The sequence below is a fragment of the Nuphar pumila genome, chromosome 5 (genome assembly GCF_984573655.1).
Source record: "Nuphar pumila chromosome 5, dmNupPumi1.hap1.1, whole genome shotgun sequence".
Taxonomy (NCBI): domain Eukaryota; kingdom Viridiplantae; phylum Streptophyta; class Magnoliopsida; order Nymphaeales; family Nymphaeaceae; genus Nuphar; species Nuphar pumila.
The window spans coordinates 12058105-12084562 of record NC_143253.1 but is presented as its reverse complement, the minus strand read 5'-3'; the positions used below and the strand labels follow the sequence as shown (position 1 = coordinate 12084562).

General features: G+C 37.4%; 2 protein-coding genes across 3 annotated transcripts in view; one reads left to right on the top strand and one right to left on the bottom strand.

The window, feature by feature from the left end:
* Positions 1–5610: 5610 nt before the first annotated feature.
* On the bottom strand, positions 5611–14028 carry HPY2 (RING/U-box superfamily protein). The gene is made up of 7 exons (XM_090007127.1): positions 13793–14028; positions 13625–13696; positions 13354–13467; positions 13114–13224; positions 11883–12022; positions 5943–6025; positions 5611–5867 (listed from the first exon to the last, which is right to left on the bottom strand). The coding sequence occupies exons 1-7, from the start codon at positions 13886–13888 to the stop codon at positions 5728–5730; spliced, it is 756 nt and encodes a 251-aa protein (XP_089863253.1). The 5' UTR covers positions 13889–14028; the 3' UTR covers positions 5611–5727.
* An 8366-nt stretch (positions 14029–22394) lies between these two features.
* LOC149836801 (putative exonuclease domain-containing protein At3g15140) overlaps positions 22395–26458 on the top strand; it is a 45228-nt gene continuing 41164 nt past the window's right edge. Inside the window, exons 1-2 of one of the 2 annotated variants that reach the window (XM_090007125.1) lie at positions 22395–22669; positions 24005–24207. In XM_090007125.1, the coding sequence (XP_089863251.1) occupies positions 22463–22669; positions 24005–24207 (410 nt within the window). In that variant the 5' untranslated portion in view covers positions 22395–22462. The remainder of the gene's footprint in view (positions 22670–24004; positions 24208–26458) is intronic. The other variant, XM_090007126.1, reaches the window with a different exon arrangement.

Here is a 26458-nt window from a genome sequence, read left to right as displayed (position 1 = left end):
ACATAATCAATATTATAATAACCTGACAAAGTTAGTGATTGACAAGCTTTTTATATGAATAGCAAACCTAAGTGTGCCCTTAAGAAATTGAAGCATCCGTCAAGTAACAACTAAATATGGGGTAGTTGGCACGTGTGAACTATAGCACACCTGATTGACGGCAAAGACATGTTAATGTCAATTATAACAGTAAGCCAACAAATCATATTTAATTACATCTCTAAGAAAATAATCATCACTTATGGAGATTTTACCACCTGCAGCCACAAGAATGTAACAGGTTTGGCCTCATGTATTTTAAATTTGTCGACTAGAGGAACACCCAGTAACTGGTTGCTAAAACTTATAATCAAGCGCAAAAAAACTTTTGAAATCTTGGTCTAACTATAGAATAGACACCAAAATTTCTTATGGATGAGTGCCATCTGGAATAATATCACCAACGTACAAAAGTAAAACTACTCATCCTCCAAACTTAACACAGCATTAAGACTCATTAGTTGCAAGTGGAATTTAGATTCAGATGGGTGAGGCTAGCTGAGGAAGCTTTGGGGGTAAAAGAGGCCTTTACACGGCCTTGTATAATTTTTGATAAAATTTATGAATATTCAAATATTGTTGTTGTTCTTCTCGTATTACATGCAACCATGATTTATATAAGATCTTATCATAGTTTTACCAGTTTTAGTTGCAGGATGAGCTCATTTTAAAACTTATATAAGTTGTGTCAATTTGAACACACACAGAAATTTCAGTTTCTAAACTTTGGATACATTGTCTTTGATGTCTCATAAATCAAGTTAAGGGTACAAGCTTTAGTGAGTTGGGTGATGAAGTGTATCTTATTCTTTTTCTACAATAGGGTCTCTTGAAGATAGAGAGGTTAAGATATAGACCTACTTACAGTGTCAGTATGAGAAATCACCTGAGGACCCAGCAAAGACCATAGAGCATGTGACACATATGTTTGCAATTAACATGACATTGTCTCTCTATCACTTAGGCAATTTGATATGTGTGAGGGAAGGTGGCTCTATTGAGAGACAATGGTTAATAATCACACTTGTTGGTAGCCTTCGAGATATGATTGACTACGTCAACTTTGGTCTTAGACAATCAGTGTGTCATATATTGGTATCATATGTCTATGTATTAGGTGAGCAAAGTTTTCTTATGCTCGTAATGATAACTAGTATGAGCGCATTATATTAATATCAGACCTCTAGTACGTCTTTCAATGTATACCCAAAAAAGTATACTAATATATTGATTCAAAGTTATGATTTGTCAAATAATTTTTTTGTAAATCTTGTTTTGAGACATATTTGTAATTATTGTATTTGTTAAATTTGGTTTTTGTATTCCTAAAATCTCTACAACTCTCAGAGTTTTATTTTAATTTTAAAACATTACCTAATAAGAAGTGACTTTATTAATTAAGAAAGTGTAGTTGAAGGTTGGCATCAACTGGAACTCTTTCTTAATGAGAGATTGAAGTCTTTATACTCTATAAATAGAAAGTCTTATCCTAAGCCTAAAGACGAGCAATGAAAAAATTCATTTAAGTAGCCTTGTGTCCCATTCACTATGCTTCCAAACTTAGGGTGAACATAAAAGCTTGAGCCCGGTTCTATTTTGATGGTGGTTAAAGTAAGTTGATCTAGCTTTTTACATTATTTTTTCTTTATTTTTCAATCAATATAGATTTGAGAGTTTTTTGTTTGTGAAAGGTATATTTTCTCTTCTCTTTTTCCTTGACATTATTATTAATTTATGTATATTACTTTTTCAAATTCGTGTTTGGATCCTATATATATATATATATATATATATATATATATATATATATATATATATATATATATATATATATAGGTCGGATCATACCTGAATCGGATAGCACTTGACATAGTTAGCTTGAGAAAGTTATAACTTTGTAACTGTATATCAGAATTCAATAATTTTTTATATGTTAGAAAGCTTATTTAATTATCTAAATTCTATAATTTTTAAGCTAAAAGAAAATTCTTATTATTTCATGTCCCAAATTGCATGACAATAAAAAAATTACAAATTCAATTGCTTATTTGTTCTATATTTAAATAAGCTTGATCTTATTTATGATTTTCATTAAAATCACATTTATAATTGTTGATTATGATTACATGTTTGCTTCTAATTGCAAGTGTCTATTATTTGAAATTCAATCCATCTAGATAAACTTAGATATTTTAATTGATTATTTATGATCATATAATATACTAATTTAGAACATGATTTGATCGTGTTGATTTCAATTACATATTTAAATTAACATATCATATGAATCATGAAATGTATAGCTAATCTCATTGTCATGATTATTTCAAAAAAAATAATGTGATTGTATCTCATAAAACAAAGTAATAAAATTATATATTTAATTACAATCACATGTAAAATTTCATAAAATTTATAGTTTCTTTTTTATCCTAACCCAACATGATTTCCAACACCATTAACCTTGTGAATAGGGTATGCTAATGCATTAGGATCGGTTGTTGGACTAGTTGAGTGCCTGATAATTGAAAAAGAAATTGAAGACTAGATGAGAAATGTGCAGAGGCAATTCTAGAGCCTATGGGGCAGATAAAGATAGGTTAGTGATGTACAATTAGATCTTGAAGGGAGTGGATTAGAGTGTGATGTGACTGAAGAAGTTGAAGTTTGTGGGGCTAAGCAGTGGTTAAGATGATAGGATGCTAGGAGATGTGGTGGGTGGGGTCGAGAACTCAATTGGGCTAGGAATATTAACACTGAGCTAATTGGAAGCAGCAGACCAAGATTCCTTGGCATCAAGAAAGACAAACTTGACTTAGGTTTGATCTCAATCCAAATGTATCGAATACAATGGTGAAAAACTTGCTTCAACTACAAAAAAACAGACTGAATAATCACATTTCAAGCAGAAATTCATATTTGTTAACTTTGGGTCTCAGAATTTGTCGTTTCATTTTTTTTGTCTGTTTTAACCTCTACCTGCTTGGAGGTTTTCTGGTGGGAAATCTATTCCATCTTTTCATTTCTATCCTTCTCTCCATATTAGATGGCCAAAAAATGTTTGACACTATTTTGCCTGTGCTCAAACCAAAAATGCTGGTAAGCTAATTGAACCCAGATTTGGTAAGATGTATTGCAAACTCAAATCAAATCCAAATCTGGATCAAATGATATATCAGATTAACTTGGATTCAGTTATTCCTGGATCCAATATATGCCCTATCCATTCAATATTTTTAACAATTAACCCATATGCAAATATAGGATCCTTCTTGTACATATTTTTTCTACATAGATGTACGTTCGAACCTGTTTAAGTGCCCCATATATGCCTACATAAATGGTAACCCGGGAGGCACATTAGCCTTGAGTTAAAAGCAAGTTCAGTTCTAATCAGAATCCAACTGAAATCTGGCCAATACAGTTACCACCCAGAAAAATCCCCTTCTTGATATAGCCAAGCAGAACCAGGTTGATCCCACATGCCTTTTTTTTGTGCAATGAGTTAGGTCAATCAAATATTCTCATTTCATCTATTTTAGCAGGTTTTGGATAGGCCAGTCATGATTTGAATGAAGTCAGAATCATTATGTTTAGATCAAGATCCAGATCTACTTTACTGAAGACCAGATGGATGTCAGCTATGAATAACACCATATCCAAATACCTGTTTACAAATTGACAACCTCCGCCCAACCAGACATACTGGCTAGGAAAAGAAGGCTACATCAAAGCTCATAAGTTTCATATTGCTCCAAGATACTTGGTGTATAAATTGTTTGTCATTACAACCACAATACTTGGTAATATAAATTGTTTGTCTACTATAACCACAATAATTTTTAGAAAATTACAAAAAAGATGCAAATTAAATGAAGGGCCAAAATGACAATCATTAAATTGGCATCACCATGATCTTAGTTGTCAAAAGTTGCGGGTTAGGTATAGAGGCACCGCTTAGGCTTATGGGTCTAGGCGGTAGGACCACATTTGTTGACCTATGTTGCCTACATTGACCGTCTAGGTCGTAGGAACATAGTTGTCATATTTTTTAATTATTTTTTTCATTTTTCTTTTTCTTCGGTCCAAAAGCTTTCTTTTTTTGTTCTCTCATTTTTCTTTTTTTGCTTTTCTTTTTTACCTTCTTAATTTTTCCTTTTTTTCTTATCTTTTTCTTCTTTATTTTTCCTTTTTTTCTTCTTCTTCCTCTTTTTTTTTACATTTTTTTTAGTTTTGCTGTTTACATGTACGTATGTGATTTTGACATGCACATATATAAACCTCTGTTTTTCAGCTCTCTCTCTCTCTCTCTCTCTCTCTCTCTCTCTCTCTCTCTCTCTATATATATATATATATATATATATATATATATATATATATATATATATATATATATATATATATGTCACACGAACTCGGCTAAAAGGTCGACGCACCCGCATCAACACAGGTGCATCTTCGAATACGGTAACCTAAGTGTCTGACTCGATCAACGCACCGAGACCGAGTCCATTCACATTTTGCACTCGGTCAACTTTGACCGAATCTATTTTTATCCATTTATTAAAATTAATTTTAAACTCGGTCAACTTTAATCGATCAACTTATTGCTTTAAAATTGACAATCTTATTATTGTTATATATATTTTTTAAATATATATATAATATATATATATATAGTCGTGTCTCCGTGTCCAAAATTTTTGAAATTGCTCTGCACCCGTACCCATGTGATATATATATATATATGTATATATATATATATATATATATATATATATATATAAGAACAGGGTTCATCATATCCTCTTTTTCTTTACGTCACAATTAAGATCTTTAAAATATCAAAGTGTTAGGTGTTATGCTCAATTTTAACTATCAGATGTGTTAATTAATACTTATTTATTGAAAAATAAACTTTGTTTCAAATTGATTTGATGTAAAAAAAATGTGAACATTTTTATCATGAAATTTTAATAAGATATCAATCGGTGATTTTTTTTACCTCTTTAAAATACACGTCTGAGCATAAAGATGCTTAATCAATTACATGTTCATCATTATACAACAATCATAAACACATCTAATGGTTCAAATCGAGTATAAAACATCTAAAAAACTATGAATTTTTTAGGATCTTTACCATAACCAAACGAAACAAGGGCAAAGACAATCCTCTCTCTCTAATGGTTCAAATCGAGTATAAAACATCTAAAAAACTATGAATTTTTGAGGATCTTTACCATAACCAAACGAAACAAGGGCAAGACAATCCTCTCTCTCTCTCTCTCTCTAGATATATATATATATATATATATATATATAGTAATGAGATGGTGTGCCCCAAGTTTTGATGTATATATAATATTATGAAATTTCATGAATTTTATGGCATGTTACACTGAATTACAATCATATGTTTGTTACTAAATTTAACTATTTATTGTAATATTTTTGTTTTTCTGATGTTTTAGTTTTTTTATCCTGCCTAAGCTCCGACTAATCATTTTAGGTGTCTTCTGCCTATGCTCCGACTAGAGCTTTTGGCAACTAAGACCATGATATACCATATTGAAAATGCTCCCATGGCACCACGCAATAGATTACATGTAGAAATATTTCATTCAATATAAAACAGAAGCAGAAGCCGGAGAATTCGTGTTAGTAAGGTATCGTCATGTACTAAAATCAGTCCTCATCAATCTGTGTACAATCCTCAACCATGTGGGAGCCTGAATTCTGGATGCTCCGAGAGCGCAATTCCTCAATATCAAACTGCAAGAGAGGATCACACACTACTCTTTCTGGAGCCAGAATCTTGGGACAACCTGTGCAAAAGAATATTAAAGTCCACTACATGACAAATGAACATATCGCACAAGGAAACATAAAACAAACTATACCTGCTACAGGACACTTGTGTTGTCTGCTGGATTTAATGTAGTGCATTACTGCTTTATTTTCATATATATGCTTGCAATCCATGCTGCAATGAAACAGAATAGCAGTCAGCTTTAACAATCAGCTCCAGCAAAATCCACAAACAGAAGATGTATATAAAGCTCATATCTCAATTTTTTGTCTACACACATTCCTGCTTGGGAATACTATGTAATATAAGACTATCCCTCAAATGTCCATCAAACTATATAGTAGTATCATTAGTTCAGAAAAGAAAGACAATGAATAATTAAAAACTAGCTAGTAATAGTTAGAAAACTTGGTGCCCAAGAAGGTAAAGTGGCAGTGGTAGACAAAAATATAGCAGTAAGATATAAATTGCTGAAGTGCCTACTTTGACTATGAGACACATGATAATTTGTTTACAAAAGAAAAATGATAAAGAATTAAGAAGCTGCCTGTAGATAAGCTTTCATGTTTTAATAGGTCGGAAAACTCTATGCCCAGAACACACTATGAAGCAATGCAAATCAAAGCTTTGTATAGCTGCTCAAAAGTAGGCGGTAAAGTATCAGCTGAGTTGTTCAGCACTTCAGGATACGAGAACAATAAAAGAGCATTATGAGTCTCCCAGGAGTTCCGGTAAACACTATTACACCCAAAAATGAGCACAATATACTCGGTATGAAAAAGAAACGTTTTCGATTACTTAATCCAAACAACATGAGAAAAGTATAAATGTAAGAAGAAATATAAATAGATGAGTGTGGATGGTACTTGTGCCAATGCCACAAACAGTTTTCTCATGCGAGGAACGCACCTTTAACTTCAACAGTCCTAGACAAGCCCTTAAAGTGACCATTTGATTGCCCAGACAAATTTGTCAAAATAGAGAACTGTCCACAAAGAGTGGAGCCAATGGATTTCTGCAAGACCCTGCAAGCAGCAGACCATTTTTTCCCAGATCATTTTTAGACAACTTTTTCTGGAAAAAGTCTAACTTAAACAGTTTCCTTCCTCTTCATTTAAGCCCCCCACCCCACCCCTAGACATGCACAACGAACCGAGCCAACCCGGGCTCGGCCCGAAGCTCGTCCATGCCTTTAAATGAGCCGAGCTTGTACATGGCCCTGAGGCTCGGACGAGCAAACGAGCCGAGCTTGAACAGCCTACTAAGCTCAAGGAGCTTGAGTAGGATTGGTTAATGTATATGTTAATAATATAAAATATATATTATATGCATATTATATTTTTTCGGACCCACCCCGCCCCCTTTAGCCGAAGTTTAGATTTTTTTTTGTTTTTTTTTTCTTTTCAATCTCCCCCTCGCCCCTTCATTTGTTTCTTCATTGTTGCTCCTTTCTTTGGTGGCTATCCGACTCTCCTCTTGGTCACCACCACCACCTGACATGAATGGCCACCAACACCGACACCACTAACTTGTGCTGCACCAACCTTTTCATCCACTTGTCCATCATAAACCATCACTACTCTCCTGCATTAGGTGGTGTTGGGATGTAGATCGAATAATTCCATGTGATCCTGACGGTAAGTTTTATCTCAAACATATGTTAAATTTGAAGTTGTTAGGCCCTCTTCAAGATCCGATTTCGAAGGTTCGAAACTTGGATCTAAAAGGAGCCCCAGGCTAGCAACAGATAGGTGCCGACGGAAGCGAGAGGATTAAACCTGAGGTTCTTAACCCTTAAAGGCTGGGTTGGATGTGTTTAGGGTGCAAGCCCCCACTAGACACAATGGGGTAGATGTCTAAGGGTAACGGTGGTGTAGGTTTTGGGTAGATCTGAAAAAAAAAACTAAAGAAACAAGGAAATTGGGTAGGCTAAAAATGGCTCTGGAGGCCAACTGAGAGAGGATTTCGGTTCAGATCTGATATAGACTAAACCAAGGGCTAGTTAGACACCTAGGAACATGTGTCAAGGTTAGGATGGGCTACTGGAGGTTAGGGATTACTAAAATAGGTGGTTGGGTGGCTGGGAAGGTCAAATAAAGAAAACAAGGCTTTTCGGGTTAATTGGGTAGATGCGGTTTTGGTTATAAGGCTATAAAAAGCAAACTAATGCAACTCAGGGTCTGGTTACAGATCTAGAAAACTAATATCTGATAATTAGAAGCTTGACTACCTTAGTTAGGCTTAGAAGATGGTGATACAACAGAACCACGACTGCAGAGGCTTCCAAATCGCTTTCTCGGGTAATATAGCCTTCCTGAATCTCTAAAAGGAACTCGTGAAGGGCGTGGGCCCTTTGCGCAAGCTGGATACCACCACTACACACGTGGTCTCAGGTGAGACCAGAGGGGGAAAGAGAGACAAACGAGAAAGAGAAAAGACATCAGAAAGAGAGAATCATTCAGGAAGAGAGGGACAACTAGAGAGAGGGAGATTATGATAAGCCCAATTTTATTCAATAATAATAAAGGAGAAACCCAGACATCTATTTATAGATGGGAGGCTTGTGATAGAGTTTTTATCTAATCAACCTATCCTAAAGCATAAAGACTCCTACTGGAAAATAAAGACTGAGTAGCGTTTTTAAAGTCCTTCATCTGACAGAACTCCTTCTCTAAAAAAGACTCTTCAAAAGAATAAATCAAGTAAGGACCTATGTCACAGGGATTCGGCTAACCAGATGCCGCACCCGCGTCGACGTGACGCGACACGGGTGTGTGTGCGGGTGCGCGTGCAGCACCTGGTGCGATCAACCCGATATGTAAAAAAAAAAACCATCGAGGGAGGCTCGCCTGAAGAAGAAGAAGAAGACAATAAGGAAAGAGAGAGGCGAGAGGGAGCTCACCTGAAAGGGGGTCGTCGCATCGCTGGCACGTGGGGCTTGCTGGACGTGGGCCTTGCCGGCATCAGGTGGCCGAAAAACAAACGGGAGAGAGGGAGACTGCGGTGGGGGGAAAAGGCGAGCGAGGAGAGAGAGTGAGCAGTGTGGGGAGGGTTTCTCGAATAGAAACCCTACCATGCGTGCTTATTTAAAGTACGCCGTGATTGTTTTATTGGGTTTGGATCCGGGTCGGATCCAAATCTGACCCGGGTCTGATTTTCTTTTTTTTTTGGCACCCCCGCACCCATGTTTTTTTAAAGTGCCGCATCCCCGCACCCGCGTGACATAGGTAAGGACTCTTCCGTAATTAATTAACTACCTATTTAACTCTAATCAGCTTCTAGATTGGAGACATCCCTTAGAACTCTCCAGCATGGCATGCTCCCCTAGGTGGACCTCGCTCTTTAATTGGATTTTCTCCTCTGCTTGACATGTGTCATGCTTCTTCTCTTGCCCTGGAATCTGAATCTCTAACTTGTCACCCATTAAAGAAGCCATGTCAGTTGTCATGTCATCAATTTGGGTTCCACCTAGGCCTGGACAGCTCTCCCTGCTTGCAGGAAAAGGCATGTAGATCCTGAAGCTCGGATCTACACCATCTTCTGAAATTCGGGCCGTAACAAAATCCAAAAGTATGTAGTATTTCAGTTGCATAGCCAAACTCTTCCAATGACTAAACAGCTTAGCCTTTATTAGTTGAAAACAGATTCTTGCATATCCCAATCTGCATCAAAATCTAATTAGATTTTAGAATCTATTACTATATCTAACCCACCTATGTAACCAAATTTGGCATCGCTTACGAAACCAGCTAAACATACATGGGTTGGGCAGTATCAAACCCAAACTCACTCCCTTGCATCCTTAAGTATGTTATCTAAATCTTTTTACATGCCAACTATCATGAAAAAAAAATGGTTGAGTCACACTAATTCCTTTAGAAAGGTGATTACTAAGAATAAAAAGTGTTTGGAGTACTTCAATGTTTGGCATTTACAATACACTTCATAACTTACAGTGCACAAGAAATTGGATTCAAACATGGCTGTGAAGAAGAGCATTTGAACATAAAGAAAGAACTGATTTTTTTTTAATAACAGAGGAAAAGTTGCCTCACTCACCGGGTCCATTAGCATCACAGTTGGCAAACCCGGCAATCCAACTCGAAAATCGTTCAAGTTGGATCGGATCGCCCATCAATTGAGCCATTGAATTGGGCCACCGATCCAGCCCAAACCTGTTTTAACCAGGTTCGGGCTAGAATCGTTCAGGAATCACCCAACTCGGCACTAACTCCACAACTTGCCGAGTCAGTGCTAAATTGAACGATTCAAATCAGTTTCAAGCCAGCCGATTCTAACCCGATTCACTGGGATGAACAGGTATGTGTACCAGTTCTTTACAAGAAGAACTGGCATGTGTATTGGTTCGTTTCGCGATGAACCGGATTTAAAACATAAAGAAGGGTGGGGGCTCGAGTCTCTCGAGTCTCGACTCTTCCCCTCCCTCCCCAATTTCTGAAACCCTAAGCCTCCTCCATTTTCAGTGGCCATCATCACCGCCGGCAACCACCGACGATCTCTCGCGCTGCTGACAGCCAGGTTCTCTCTCTCTCTCTGTGAGGCTCTCCTCTAACAGACGAGCATCGAGCCTCTCAGAGATTCTGATGCTTGCTCTCTCTCTCCACAAGGCTCACGACAACATTTAAAGTATTATAAAAAAAAATGGTCCCAACACGTTCGAGTTACCCAGTTGACTCGCTGACCCGCGATCCGAGCCCGAGTCATGGGTTTGCCAACTATGATTGGCATAAAATCCAGCACCCATCCCCACCAAGGACCACACCCAACTTCGGCCTTGCAGCAAAGGATGTGCACCAATGGGTTTTAAACTCATGATATCCTGTCAAAATGAGACATTCAGGAGTCGCCCCTACCAGATGGGCAGAGCTCTGTGGGCACTCATGATGGATTTGATTACATAAGAAATGTCTCAATGTCCTTTTTCTTTGTATTCTTTCATTTTGTGATGCAGATTGGATCGAAGCTCCTAGTGCGAGGAGACCAACAACCAACTGTTATGTGTTTACTGGTAAGACTTATTTGCAGATAAAGCAAAAAACGAATAGGTAAAGTTTGGGAGCAGAGTATGCATCAGAAGCTGCAGTTGTGACTGAAACTGTATGGACAAGAGATGTTTTAGCTATTCACCATCAAAAAGTGCATTACAACTCATCACTGTGACAGAAAGTCAATATTGAAAAGTAAAAAATATCAATAGGATGTCAATTTTTTCATGAAAAGGTGAACCAAGTTATTGCAATAAAAAACAAAATGCCAATGCACATAGAACTACTTACAGGAGAACAAAACAACGGGGAACTATCAATAACATGGCAACCTTATCCACATATTGCACCAGCATACTACTTCAGCAGCCAGATAATCATGCTCACATCATCATGATGTTAGTAGTAAACAACTATCCCAGGATGCCGTATAAGTCAGTTGTATCTTTTGCAGTTGGGATTTAGCTTTATTACATGCTCATGTATTAGAAAGATGTTCACATAAATACAGATATACTTGTGTGTGTAGGTATGATTGTATGCATATAAAATATTCAAATAATCCTATTTAATTACAGCCATAACTAGCCAGAGATCCCATCTCATCCAGACACAAAATTCTAAAGTTCTCTACTGCAAACTCAGGTAAGGTCTGAGTCTAGGAGAGGAATGTCAAGCATCATGAAGACAAAATCTGAAGTGTCATCTAAAATCAATTAAATGTATGCATTTGACAGATAGATACTGTGGAAAACTTCTATTGAACAATTTCTTCAATAGCAACCAGAACTTTTCTCTAACTAAAATGCTCTCTGATTAACAAACTAATTTTACACAAAAAATTATAAATGAGGAGCATCAAAACTAAATCAGATGCCACCATTCTTGCATCTCAGTTGCTCTCACGTTCAATTATTTCTAGTTCATGCCAGTTATGCAGTGGTTCATATGGAGAACAATCCTATTTTGGTTGCATATGCCTTGTTGGCAATGCTTCTGCTAAACAAGATAAAAAGAAATTGTACCTGCGAACTGGATTTTCCAATTCAGTGATGGGCTTCCCTGATATAGGACATCGGATGTTCAAAAGATTACACTGAGTACTGGTCATTACAATGTCCTCCTGCTCTTCCCCAGGCATTGGCTGGCCTGCGTGATGAACATTCTGCAGAAAGTGGCATTTAGTTGTTTGAATGACACAATTAAGCTTTCAGTACCTAAACTTTCACATCAGACCATAATGTAACACCAAATACATGGATTGTATATTCAAGGAGTTTTCATGTGCATTGTGGTAGCACAGAAGATTGAGTAAAATACTGAAGGTTCACTCGAAAAAGACAAAGTACCATGTTGTCACTTGTTTTTCTTATAAAAGTGTAGACTACTTCATGACTTCATGTCTCAAATATAGCTTCAAAGAGAAAGGATTGCGAAGGAAAAAATGTAGAGTTTTCACAAATATTGCCTCAAGGATTGCCAAACCATGAGCATAATCTAAAAGGATCATCGAAATGTGATGTCAAAAATTGAGCTGCATCAGAGTAAAAGCAGAAAGTACACGATTTGATTACGGCTCTTGGAGTGGTAACTTGTGTGCATATTAGTACTGCATTATATCATAGTTCCAAAGCTCAGTGACTTGTGGCTCGACTCATTTAGTCATGACTAATGACTCGGACAAGTTTTGTTATGTTCTATTTTGTCTATAAGAATAGTATAATATATTATATAAACAGAAAATTTGCATACAATGGCAAAAATATTTAAGGCGTGAAAATATTTAACATATAAATAATAATTAGGTAACATTCAGTGATGCAACTAATATCTAACATCAATAGACATTTGATTATGAAATGAAAAATGATCAATTTTATCAGTCACCAAACTAGTACATCAAAAAGCAGCACCAACTAATTATTGTGATGTATAAATTATCCGCTTCACCAATTAGCTGTCATAAACAGAACTTGTGAAATTCTAATGTCGATTAAGCAAGATCTCCAATGCAAACCAATATAAAAATCTAACATAGCAAATAATCGTAACTAAAAAAGAAATAATCATATATCTTAATGGAAATTAACATGATAATTGGTTCATGCGCAAATAAAACAAATAAAACTCCATATGATCCCACAGTTTTCTTGAAGCCACTAGAACACACGCTTCCGAATCCTATCAAAACGGAAAAATAGTACTAAAACAATAAAATGTTTACTAAGAACAGATTAATTCTGATAGAGAACATACCCAAATCGCTTCCTCGAATTGCCGGAAGAGGGGATGATTCTGTGGGACCAAAGTGGACTGGCTCTTGAATTTGGCAACCTCTTCATCTATCAACTTGGCAAAGTCTGACAACTGCTCAATGTAACACCAAAATAACACCGGGAAAAAGAAAACGATCAACGCTGTCCCAATAAAACCTAAAAATTATGCAGAGAAATTGCGCGAAAATAACAAAGAAAAGGGCGGAACGATTGGAGAAACCCCGTCCGATGGCGGCGCGTAGTTTTGTCCGATGGATTGGAGGGCCGAAGAGAAGTGTGTAACGTCATGGAAAGACGCTAACAATTCGAGAGCCGCACCTTCAATTTCCTTCACCTGCAATACACAAATCGAATGCGTAGACGATCCATCATCCTTTCGCTCGTTTTATATTTTCGATCTTTCGGGGTTTCCACTAAAACAGAAAGATTCTGGGAGAAAAAGAATGGCGGGAAGTTCAGAGATTGATGAGGGGAAGGTGAGCGGAACGAACCCGATCGAATTGCTTGTCCCTCTCAAGATCGACTGCGATGGTCTTGAGTGTCAAGAGGGCCTTCCGAATTTCCTTATTGGGTTTCGAGAAAAAGGATGAGAAACATCATTTGAGGGGAAGAAGAAAGATGGTGAGAATGAAGAAGATGAAGAGGGGAGAGATGCTTACGGTGATGAGGGATTGGTTGTCGTCGTACAACGTAGAAATTGCAACTTGCATTCTTCCCCCTGCATTGCTGCAAGAGGCAGACGCGACTCCTTCCATCTCTCTCTCTCTCTCTCTCTCTCTCTCTTGAAAGAACGAGAATGGAGGCAAAAAGTTCCCTCTGCCCTACACTACCAACAAAGGAGGAAGCCGGCTCGTGATTTGCTGGAAAAACACCAACGCTCGCACTTTCCCGCGAGAAAATATATTCCCAACACTAGGGCTGGTAAATGAACGAACCGAACAGAGGGTGTTTGACCTGGGCTGGTTCATGTTTTTGTGGCGAGCTGAACTAAGCTCTAGTTAGCTCAGTCGAGCTTGAGCTAGCTCGTTAACAAAAATGTGTGTTTCATTTGTATAGCAAAAATCCATTAGCATGTTTTAGTAGGTTTTCATTTCTCTATATATAAGGCTTATATTTGATACAAACGATTGTACCTACAATCTAGTTTGAATCTTAGGATGAGAGTTGTTTAGGCAATATCTAACTTAATAGATGTGTTTAGCATGCTCGATTTAGTAGGAATCAACTCCTGGATTGTAATTTTTTGATGAAAAAATATATTTTTATGCCTGAAAAAACCAATGCCTTCATAGCCATTCTTTTGTCGCTATAAAAAACTCTATACATGTCGGATTGGCAACGCAAAAGTCGGTTCCCAGTAAACAAAACATGTAAATCACATCTATAGTGTTGGACGTGAGAATAACACAAACAAACAAGAGGGTTCCTCCCTATTTGCTAGGTCGTTTGCACCCAATGTAGCAAATCTTAATCTACGTATATACATAAATACATATTTTAAAAACACAAATAATAAAAATTGGACTTTAAAGGCAAGTGAGCCAAGGTCAAACTAGCTCATATGTGAAGAGGAGTATCAACTGGTCAAATGTAATCCCATATTTGACCTGAATCCAAATCCGAAATTTGGTTGTCAAAGTCGGATCCAATTAAAATTTGGGTTTAGATTCTGTATTAATTTTGCATCAGAGTGCATTCTAGGTGGGTAGTGGAGACGTGCCTAATAGGGGTGCACTGAGGTTCTGTTTGATTTTGGATTGGGTTCATCAAACACGAACCTAAAGTGGGTCTAAAACAGGGTTACCAGAAACCTTAAAGAGAGTGGATAATGTATTTCCTGGGAGACCTAAGAAAACCGATGCACAGAGAAGGGAAAGGATTGAAGAAAACGTGCTTCTCTCTATATTCCACTACAGCATATGCATACAGGTATTTATACATGAGGATAACAGAAAAAACTAAAACACATATGTGCAATACGGGTTTATCTAAAGCACTACAAGGTTATCGGTTTATCTAAGATGCTTTAATGCTATCAAAAAACGAAACTATAATCAGCTGAGAGTTCTGATAATCCTGAGATGTTCGACCGGATCAGAGTCCTTAGCACTCCCCCTCAAACCGGTGCATGGAGATTGCACACACCGAGTTTGTCGTGAAGATGGACAAATGCTTCTTTTCCCAATGCTTTGGTAAACATGTCTGCCACCCTATCTTGACTGTGAAGGTAATAGGTCTGAATAATTCCTTGTGCCAACTTTTTCCGCACAACATGATAGTCAATGTCTATGTATTTATTGCGCTCATGAAACACCGGATTTGCAACGATATGCAAAGCCGCTTGATTATCACATAATACAGTGACTGGTTGCGTGTGCTCAACACCTAAGTCGGTTAATAATAACTTAAGCCATATAACCTCATATACAACATTTACCATAGCTCGGTACTCTGACTCGGCTGACGAACGAGAAACCATGACTTGCTTCTTTGTTTTTCAGGAGATAGGAGAAGGGCCCAAAAATATGCAATACCCAGTTACACGGCATCGTGTATTGGGACATGATGCCCAATTTGAATCACATAATACAGTAAGGTGGAGAGGATTGTTGTTTTGCAGCAATATTCCTTGTCCAAGTTGTAACTTCAAATATTAAACTACTCGAAGAAGTTGGTGCATGAACCGACTCAAGACATGTATTGCAAATTGGATGTTTGGTCATGTAACGCTTAAATATATTAATCGTCTAACCATACGATGATAGTGACGAGGATCATGTACAAGGGCTCCTTGTTCTGAACATAGTCCATGTTTTTGCTCCATAGGAAAGGATGTTGGTTTGGCATCGAGAAGGCCCATCTCGGTTATGATATCTAAAGCATACTTCTATTGGGTTAAATAGATTCCTTTACCTAAGCGGGCAACCTCAATGCCCCAAAAATACTTATGAACACCTAAATCTTTCATGTGAAATAACTGTGTGTTATGCAACTTTAGCTTATCAATTTCTTCTGAATTGTTGCATGCAATGACTAGATCATTCACGTAGATTAAAACTGTCACAAAGATATGGCATTGGACATAAGTAAATAGGGAGTGATCTACATGAGACTGTTTGAACCCGAAACTTTCAAGAGCATTAGAAAGTTTGTGGTACCAGTTTCACGATGATTGTTTCAAACCATATAAGGATTTTTTAAATTTATACACACGGTTCTCCCTCTGTTGGGCATATCCCGTAGGGATCTCCATATAAACCTCCTCTTGCAAATCTCCACGAAGAAACATGTTTTGAACGCCCATTTGACAAAGTACCCAATTGCAGGCAGCTGCAACAACAAATTCTCATTGTGACCATCTTTGCAACCGAGGCAAAAGTTTCACTATAGTCGAGTCCCTCTTGTTGTGAGTATCCTTTGGCGACCAATCACATCTTATATTGTTCAATCAACCCGTCAGATGTATGTTTTACTTTATACACCCACTTACAACCGATAGGTTTCATGTTGTCAGGTAAAGTGGTGATGATCCAAGTAGTATTATCTTGCAAAGCACATATTTTTTAGTGCATAGCATCCTGCCAAACTTTATACTGAACAACCTCTTCAAATGAATCAGGTTCATGAGTAGAAGCAACAAAAGCTAGAAAAGAAGAATGTTTACTTGATTTTGTTTTTTTAAAGAGACAAACATTGACAATGGAAACCGAGTACTTAACTTGGACCTTTGTATGGAAGACGTGTTCGGGCTTGGTGAAGAAATCAACGGACAATAGAATTTCTTTAACCACATATTTGGTTTTTTGGGACGAATTGATATTCTAAGGCCACTCTCGAGAGGAGGTACGGAAGATGCGGGTTGAACGTTATTAAAATTTTTCATTCATAGTTTCTGATTGAAATTCCATGGAAGAATTCAGAATTTCATGGGTTGGTACTTCAGGTACTAGGTCCTGTAATGGATGTGATATGGTAACGGTTCCTTGGTCTTCAGCATGATCTGTAAGCTTAAGTAACACACTTTCATCCTCCTTTTCTTTATTAAATTTATAAGAAAATACATTTTCATAGAAAATCAAATCTCTACTTCTAAAACTTTGATGGTTTTCTAAAGCATACACTTTATATGCCTTTTGTACTTCTAAATACCCAAGAAATACACAACGTCGGGCTCTTGAGTCAAATTTGCTTTTATTTTGGCCTGTGTCGGTTGCATAACATAATGATCCAAACACACAAAGTTGTTTATAATTTGGTTGTTTATGAATCATTTTTTCAAAAGGAGTTTTTCCCTTGAGTTTAGGTGTTGGTGTTCAATTGATTAAATAAGTTGCATCTAGAACACACTCACCCCAAAACCGTATAGGTAAGTTTGATTGAAAATGGAGTACTCGAGCTACTTTAAGAAGGTACCGATGTTTACGTTCAACTACCCCATTTTGTTTGGGAGTATAAACATAGCTATGTTGATGTACTACACCATTGTTTTTAAAAAAATCTTGAATTTCATGTGAAAAAAAATGAGACCCATTATCAGAACGAAGAATCTTGATTTGTTTACGAATTTGGGTCTTGACAAGATTAAAAAAGTATTTTATAATGGCAAAAGTTTCATACTTATGTCTCATAAGAAAAACCCAGGTTGTTATTGTAAAACCGTCCACTATACTTAAAAAATAGTGTGCACCAGAAAAAGTGGACTTCGAATATGGTCCTCATATATCACAATGAATCATATCAAAAGCATTTTCTTTATTAATCTCACTCAAATGAAACTTTATTCTAGTTTGTTTGGCTTTATGACATGTATCACAATAATGGGATTCATTAAATTCAAAAGCTAAATTCAAATGTGATTTTTACTAATTTGATTATTGAGAATGAAGGATGTCCAAATCGTCTATGCCATAGTTCATGATCGGTTCTGGTAGTAAGACAAACTTGGATACTATTGGTTGGTTGTAGGAAGTACAACCCATTTATTTCTTCACCGTGTTCAATCATCATCTTCAATTTCATGTCCTGAATAACACAATAATTAGGATAGAAAGTTATTGAATAATTCAAAGATTTAGTCAATTTACTTACTGATAGTATATTATTTTTGAATGAATAAATATAGAGAACATGATTCATGTTAAATTGGAGAAGAGAAATTGACCCTTGAAACATGTATATTGCAGGAAACAAGATTATGAAAATCAAGGGATTTGGTTCCCATATGTTGAATAGCACCAAAGTCAATTATCCAAACATGATTAGAGAAAATCACGATAGGAGAAGTCATACCTGCAAAGTTGATCGCCGTAGGCTGATTTTTTACAAGTGATATAATTTTATGTTACTCGTCCACAGTGAATGCAGAAGCAATAGTACTTAACCCATCACCCTTACCAGTAACATTATGCATATCTGTTGAAGTGACTTGAAGATCAGTGCAAGAAGATGCAACAACAGTGCTGGGTTTAAAATTTGGGTCATATAGCCGATGGCTTAGAGGATAGCCTATCATCTTGAAACACTTTTATTTGAGGTGATCAACACCATTTCAATAACTACATACATGTCGGTTTTGCCGGCTACCTTTGAATTTTTTAAATCGGGTTGCCGGTTCTCGTCTGACCCCATTTGATGGTTCTTAAGTGAAGTTATTTTTATAGGGTATGGCTAAGGTTGTACTTGTCTGGCCATTAATTGGCATTGTGAACTTGGCTTCACGTTATTTTTCTTCTTGAAGCAACAATGCATATACCTTAGTCACATTGGGCAAGGGTTCAAGTAAGAGGATTTGTCCTATTATTGCATTATAGGAATCATTTAGTCCTATCAAAAATTGAATAACCCTTTCCCTTTGTAATTGATCAGAAAATATTTTCATTGAGCCATATTTGCACATTGGCACTTGTGAGGACGAACTGAGTTTGTCCCATAGAGATTTTATTTTGATGAAATAAGTAGCAGCTAGCATGGTTTCTTGTTGCAGACGACAAATAGAGTTTTGAATCTGATAGATCCGTGGTGTTAGACTTTGAGTATACCTTTCTTGTAGATCTTTTCACACCTCATGAGTCGTGGTGGAGTAGATTACATTATTGACAATCTCTTTACTAACCAAATTCAAAATTCAAGATAATATCATGTTATTACAACAGACCCACGACGGGTGATCGATTGTTCCTTCTTCAGGTTTGATGATAGAGCCATCAATAAAACCAAGTTTATTTTTTGCACTAAGAGCCATATCATGACTCTACTCCAAGTGCCATGATTATCTTCGATCAACTGATGTGAGACAAGAATGTTGCTAGGGTTATCAGAGTGATGAATGAAGAAATGACTAAAAACATTCTGACCGGATTCTATCTTGAGAAACATGTCTTTTGAACTTTCTTTTTCTTACGCCATTGACATTAAAAAAAACTCAGCCTTGGTAGTGTCGCTCCTCACGACAATGAGGCTGAAGCAACAAGGATAGCAAGCAATGAAAGAAGCACGAATGTTGGAACCAGATCAACCTGAATACTCCGGGGCTGATAAAGAATAACGGCACACGGCCTTCTTTGCTGAGAAACAGCTCCACGCTGACCACAAGCACAACAGGATCACAATTGTGCCTCCTGAAGTACCAGCTGCATGCTGGTCTCACACTGAGTACAGGCACGCAACACCTTGCTGAAGAACCGACACGCTGAACACACGTTGATCGCAACAAGGTTCATGCTGATCACAAAGAACATACCTCAATGCCCACGACAATGGCATCCACCGCTCTTTCAAAACTTTGACAGCTTGAACGATTCTTTAGATATCAAAAGACCAGCCCTCTGATACCATGAGAAAACTGGCGCACAGAGAAGGGAAAGGATTGAGGAAAACTTGCTTCTCTCTATATTCCACTACAACATATGCATACCGGTATTTATACACCAGGAGAACAGAAAAAAGCTAAAACACGTATGTGCAATACCGGTTTATCTAAAACACTAAAAGGTTATCAGTTTATGTAAAATACTTTAATGCTATAAAAAAAACTGGAACTCTAATAAGATGAGAGTTCTGATAATCCTGAGATGTCCGACCGGATGAGAGTCCTTAACAAGACCGTTTCAGAAATGGGAAACATTGTTTTTGAAACATTTGGAAAACACCAAAAAATTCATGAGAAACACATCTTCCATGCAATAAGAAACAGTTTTCCATGTGTTTCCCATTCTACATATGTTTTGTTTTTTGTTCCATCAATTTATTATATTAGTTTTTCTTCAATGTTTCCCAGTTGTTTCTTAGTTCGTTTCTCGTTTCCCGTTTCACATTCACCTAAAAAGTTTTTTTCCCATTTTAGCTTTCCAAGACATTCCCCATTTTCGTTTCCCTTTAAACTTTTGATTCAAACCCAACCCAATATTATCCAAGTACATATTCTGTTAAAATTATACCCGCATGGGTTATTGGTTTTGATCAGTATCGATTGAGTCTAGATAAGCAACCGGGGTATCGATCAAACCTATTTTTTTAAAAATCAGGTCCAAATGTTAGACCCACTCCAAAAACAGTTTGGCTTCAGTTTTGGACATGAATTGGGGCAGGTCTTTATGGGTTCTCCTGTGAATAGGCAAGTATGAAGCTAGTGACAGATAAGGCTGGTAAACGAGTTGAACCAATCAGACAAAGGGTGTTCAAGCTTGGCTTGTTCATGTGGTGAGTTAAGCTGAGCTCAAGCTCATGGCAAGCTCGAGTTAAATGAGTGGAGTTCAAGGCAACTCATTTAAAAAAAAGAAAGAAAGTAAAAAAAAACTGTTAAAATTAAAATTAATAAAACTTGGATTCTAAATATATTGAGTCAAGCTGAGTCATTTTAAGTTGTAAGCAGTGGGATTTGAACTCTATTCCTTGCAAGCTAAACACTTCAACTGTCTATACTTGATATAAACCAATGTTAAAATCGTTCAGTAGGTGAATCGATTTCTCAAAAAACCATCTGAATCAAATTGAATAATTTGTGAACCGATACTTTTTCACCATCCAATACCATGTGCCACTAAAAAAAAATATTTAAAAATAATTAACCTTATTAAAAACATTAAAAAGTACTAGTTGAATGGACCCTTAACCCGCTAAGAATGGCAGTGGACCGGGAGAACACGGGGCCCCATCCCGCCTCGCCCCATTTGGAACCAAGGATGGAGGACATGAAATAAGGATGGAGGTTAAAATCAAAACCATGTGGGGATGGAGGCGGGGATGGTCTTAACGTTTTCCTGGCCCCATCTCTGTCTTCAATCTTCACCTTACCTCGCCTCACTTTGTCTTCGATTCTTCTTTAGGGATGGCAGTGGATTGAGGGAAAATGGTCCCCGTCCTGGCTCGCCCCATTTGGACTGGGGATGGAGGACAAGGAGGATGAAGGTTAAAATCAAGACCCGTGTTGAGATGGAGGGCAGGATTTTGAGACGGAGTGGGGATGAGGACCTTGTCATCCCTACAACCCTACATTCAAAGTGTATTTGTTACCGGTTAATGAGCCTAAAGTTGGCTTGCCAAGCATATTTCAATTTATAATTGCGTTTAACTTGGTATGACCTTTGAGTTGTGCATTTTTCATAATAATATATCTAAAAATTTCGGTGTGCATCAGCTGCTTGTCTTTTATTTTTTTTGGAATTGTCAAAGAAATCTACTTTTGGGATGAAGGCGCTTTTGTTGTTGTTGTTGTCAAAGAAATCTACTCCCACGCCAAAACACAATGACACCCATGCCACGAGTCACACTAGTTAGACACGCCATGACAACGCGAGGGCATTATTTTGTAGTTCTTAAATAATGTTTTAATAAAAAATACAATATACATATTTATTAAAATATATTGTATTTTGGGATGAAGGCGTTGTTGTTGTTGTTGTTGTTGTCAAAGAAATCTACTCCCACGCCAAAACACAATGACACCCATGCCACGAGTCACAAGAGTTAGACTCGCGCGAGGGCATTATTTTGTAGTTCTTAAATAATGTTTTAATAAAAAATACAATATACATATTTATTAAAATATAAGAAATATCTTTTATTGAATAAAAAAATTTAAACAAACTATCTTATTTTATTAAAAAAAAAACCCAACCGGCCTAAGGAACTCGATTTGCTACCAGGGTCGTACACGTATCTTTGTGACGCAAGACAATTCCCGCTCATATACAAAAGTATAACCCCTGGGAGGGGAGGGGAGGGGAGGGGAGGGGAGACGACCTTGAGCTTATTACGCGCCCCTTTGCCCAAAACGACGTTGCTCTGACAATAGAAAAGGTCGCGCTTTCAGACATCGTGAGCCACGCACGATGCTTTGCTACAGCGCCCTACCGCGCGGAGGCATCCCCCCCATTCTAAAGAGGGCAGCCCACGCCCTCCGCGCTCTGCACGGCAGCACCTTCCGACCCACCAAGCTGATTAAGGCCGTCGCGCACTCGACCGCTCCGGCCGCCGAAGCCGCCACCGAGAGATGGAAGCCGCTCTGCTTATACCACACGCAAGGCCGGTGCACCATGGTCCGTCCTTTTCTGTCTTTAAGCGTTTTTTCTTCTCTGTGTTGCCTCGGTCATCGATTTCGTGATCAGCTTATCTTGCTTTCTTTTCTTTCTTTTTCCTGAAATCATGGTTCCGACTGTATTGCAAGTTAGATTTCTTCTTCTTTTCTGGGTGTTATGGGGTTTGAGAATTTCCCGTGCTAATCGAACGGATTGATTCACATATTGGTTGGGAGTTAGGACTCCGTTTCGTTACGTTCTTGTTGTTTTCTTGTTCTTTTTTCGAACCAGGGTAGATACATAATTCGAAATTGGAAACAGGCAATTGGTTTCCGGTTTTTTTTTGCGAGTTAAAATTCTTCTTTTCTTGAGGCTCCTGCGTTTGGGGGATTGTGCATTCTGATCGGACGAAACGATCAGCATTTCGGTTGGGAGTTAGGAGTCTCTTTTGTTGCGTTCTTAGTGCAAGGATTGTGAATGCTTGGTAAGATTTGAGAAGCTTAGCCATTGGCAAATGGGTATGCGAAATCGCAGTTCGTATCCTGCAAATTTTAATTGCCTTGACTTCTGGTGGTCCAGGAGTGGGAATCCTGTTAGATTTTCAGTTGCCTATAATTTTCTGAGAATTTCCTTCTCGAGGTGGCATGGGGCACACGGATACATTGTATATGCTAGTTCCGATTTTTTATTGGTTGCTTTTAGTTAGGCGATCTTGCTTGTTGTATAGTTGATGTTAATAACATACACGTGGCAAACAGGTGAAGTCATTTCGACCACACTAGCATGATCGGTGCCCTCTAGGATAAAAATCATGAATAATTCTAAAATATAGTTTTTATTGTTATCAGCATCAAGCTTCGGTTTGGTATATCATAATGCTCTATTAGAAAATATGTGGAATATATACTTTAGAATTTGTAGACTATCACGAGTCAATGCTTGCCGAGTTGATTCCCCAGATTCTAGGCTCAAAACATTGAGCAAAACCAGCACTCTTTGTTCGTGCAGTACTTCTGGTGTATTTGGAATATATAAACAATGATGGGGAATATGATTCTAGAGAATGTGTTTTTTGTGTGTTTGAAAATCATGCCCAACTTTGCTAATGATGTAGTTCGTGATTTCATGAAATGCGTCTTTTTCACTTGGCAAATTAGAAGTTTTGAAATTAATATTCTAATATCAAACTCGTGATCATACTATTTATTCTTGTCCCTTTCTGGTTACCAGTAAATTTTGGATAGTTTTCAAGGTGTTCTCTTTTTCCTTTTTCTTTCCCCTCACAAGGTGTATCCTATCCAATTATTAATCCACAAAACTTAAGATATCTATATAACCATTTCTTCTGAAATGCAGGCGCATGATGCTGTGCACCTTGAAAAATTCAATCACAATTTCTCAAATGAGTTCCAAGTTAATACAGACATTATAAAAAATTTGTCTCCTCAGCATTTGGATTATTTCTTGGTGCTTGACTTGGAAGGGAAAGTTGAAATTCTAGAGTTTCCTGTTGTAATGATTTGTGCAAAGACTATGGAATTCGTGGATTCTTTTCACAGGTACATATTCCCTTTAATTTAGTGAGTATAATGAAAAGAAAGGAGAAAAGAGAAACAATGAAATCAATGACTGGAAAATACATGATGCATGTCTTGCAATTTCTGTATTGACTCTCAAGTCTAAGTGTCATTACTTGAAGAAATACATTTTATGACATAAGATTTGACTATATATTTGTGATAAATATATTTTTTTATCTTAAAAAATCTTATTTCATGCATATTTGCTTTTTCATGTAGCAAGCATTGTTTATGCACTAAATTCAATGAGGGATTTTGAGATTATTTGAGTTTAGATGTTGGCACACAAGTGCTTGTACCCTACATTGCAAGCTCCCACATGACAGATGTAGCATCTGCTTATCGCCCTTGGCTCAAGAATAGCAACGAGCTTTTCTTTTTTGTTGTATGTTGTCTCTAATGTCTATTTCTACATTTTTGCATATGGAAGTTTCTTCCTTTTATAAGTTGATGCCTTAGGCTTTGCCTACCTTCTCAGCCATATTATGCCCTTTAACAGGTATTCCTATTAGAAAATTGTTTGATACTTGTTTGCCTTCTGTATAAAGCATAGTTATTAGATGCTTCTACATATGTTTAGAAGCTAGGCTTTCGCAGAAGATAGAAGCTAGATGTAACATCCTGCTTTTTTGATTCATCAACCAACTAGGAGTCCTTGTGAACTTGGGCGCTCATAGCTCATTTTGAGTGGATTCTTTGGTTCCTTACTATGTTTATCAAGGTGTGATCCCTTTACTCCATGAACTTCTAAGGGCATGTAAGCTTGTAGATGAAATTGTGTTGGAAACCATGCTAGCTTCTTCGATTTTCGGTGTGTTTGGGAGGTAATTTAATGTGCGTATAATGAGTGTTTTCTGCTGAGAAATTCGTGGTATGCTACCTAATTTTATGAAGTTGACAAACTAAGATTTGAGTTTTTTGAAAATTTTGCACACCCATGATTTTTGTATATTTAGAAAACAGTGTTTTTAAAAGAATACATGTGTGTTTTAGTGGGTATGAGTTTTAAATGCTAATTTAAACATATTTCTCATAGAAATCTGTGCTAGAATTGTTCACCATCGTGTTTTATGACAAAAATACATGAAATTTTTGTTGATATTGTTGTTTTGAAACTTGGATTTTCGGTTTAGCCTAGTCGAGAGTTGACTCCTGCATATTCAGAGGCGACTTCTTCATGTCGTGCTCTTTGTTCTGTCTCTGAGGCCTGACTCGTGCAGATTTGGAGTTGACTCCCTTGTTTTCCTAGTTGTTTGTGTTTCTGGGGTTTAAAGAGTCGGCTCATGCAATGTAAGAGTCGACCATTGTGATCAAATTGTCGACTCCTACAATGTAAGAGTCGACCCCTGTAATCAAAGAGACGACTCCTTCAATGTAAGAGCTGACCTTTGTAATAAAAAAGTCAACTCCTTAACATTAAGAGTCAACCCCTATCAGGTTGGGTAGACCCTTGTTTCTTAGGAGTCGACCCTTGCAGAGCCAAAGTTGACTCACAGGAGATGAGTTGACCTTTGGGCTCAAGAGTGTCGACTCTTGAGTTACCTAAATGTGGTTTCTTGGTGTTTTGAGTTTGGGTATGGGTTGTTAAGCCTCAGATTCGATGAAACTAGCCTGAAATGGTTGTGTATGGATTGGCAGTACTAGTGTTTGTTGATTTTGAGCAATCTTTGTGCAATAAGGCATTAATTTGATTTCGATTGGTCCAAGAGGAACCTAGTTAGTGCATAAATACATATTTCTTACTGAACGTTGTATACTGCATCGGGATGTTGAGTCTCGCTATTTCCAGTTATGAGTATTAGAAGGATGGTAAAACCAATGAGAAGAAAGAGGTATGCATACGTACAATTGGAATTTTAGGGTAACAACCCTAGATGTATCTTGTTTGGGTGTTGACCCAAGCTATCAAGAGGGTACATGGCGAGGTTATGTGATGCATAAGAAACTTTAATTAAAAGCAAAATACACTATATGTTGTCACAAAGGGTGACATGAGTTCGCTGATATTTGTGGCTTGAGTCAGCTTGTCAGATGTGAATAAGCATGCACCAACATTGTGGAAGTTAGACAGTTGAGTTAGCTCTCGTCTTTTGGATCGTAAGGATATGTTCTCCACTACGGTGGCTTAGAGAACACTGGACTTCGATACTCTAGGTGGAGGTGGAGCTGCTGCAGTATGCCTAATAGTGCACTACGTTGACTACAGAGAGAGGGATAAGGTCCCTAACTC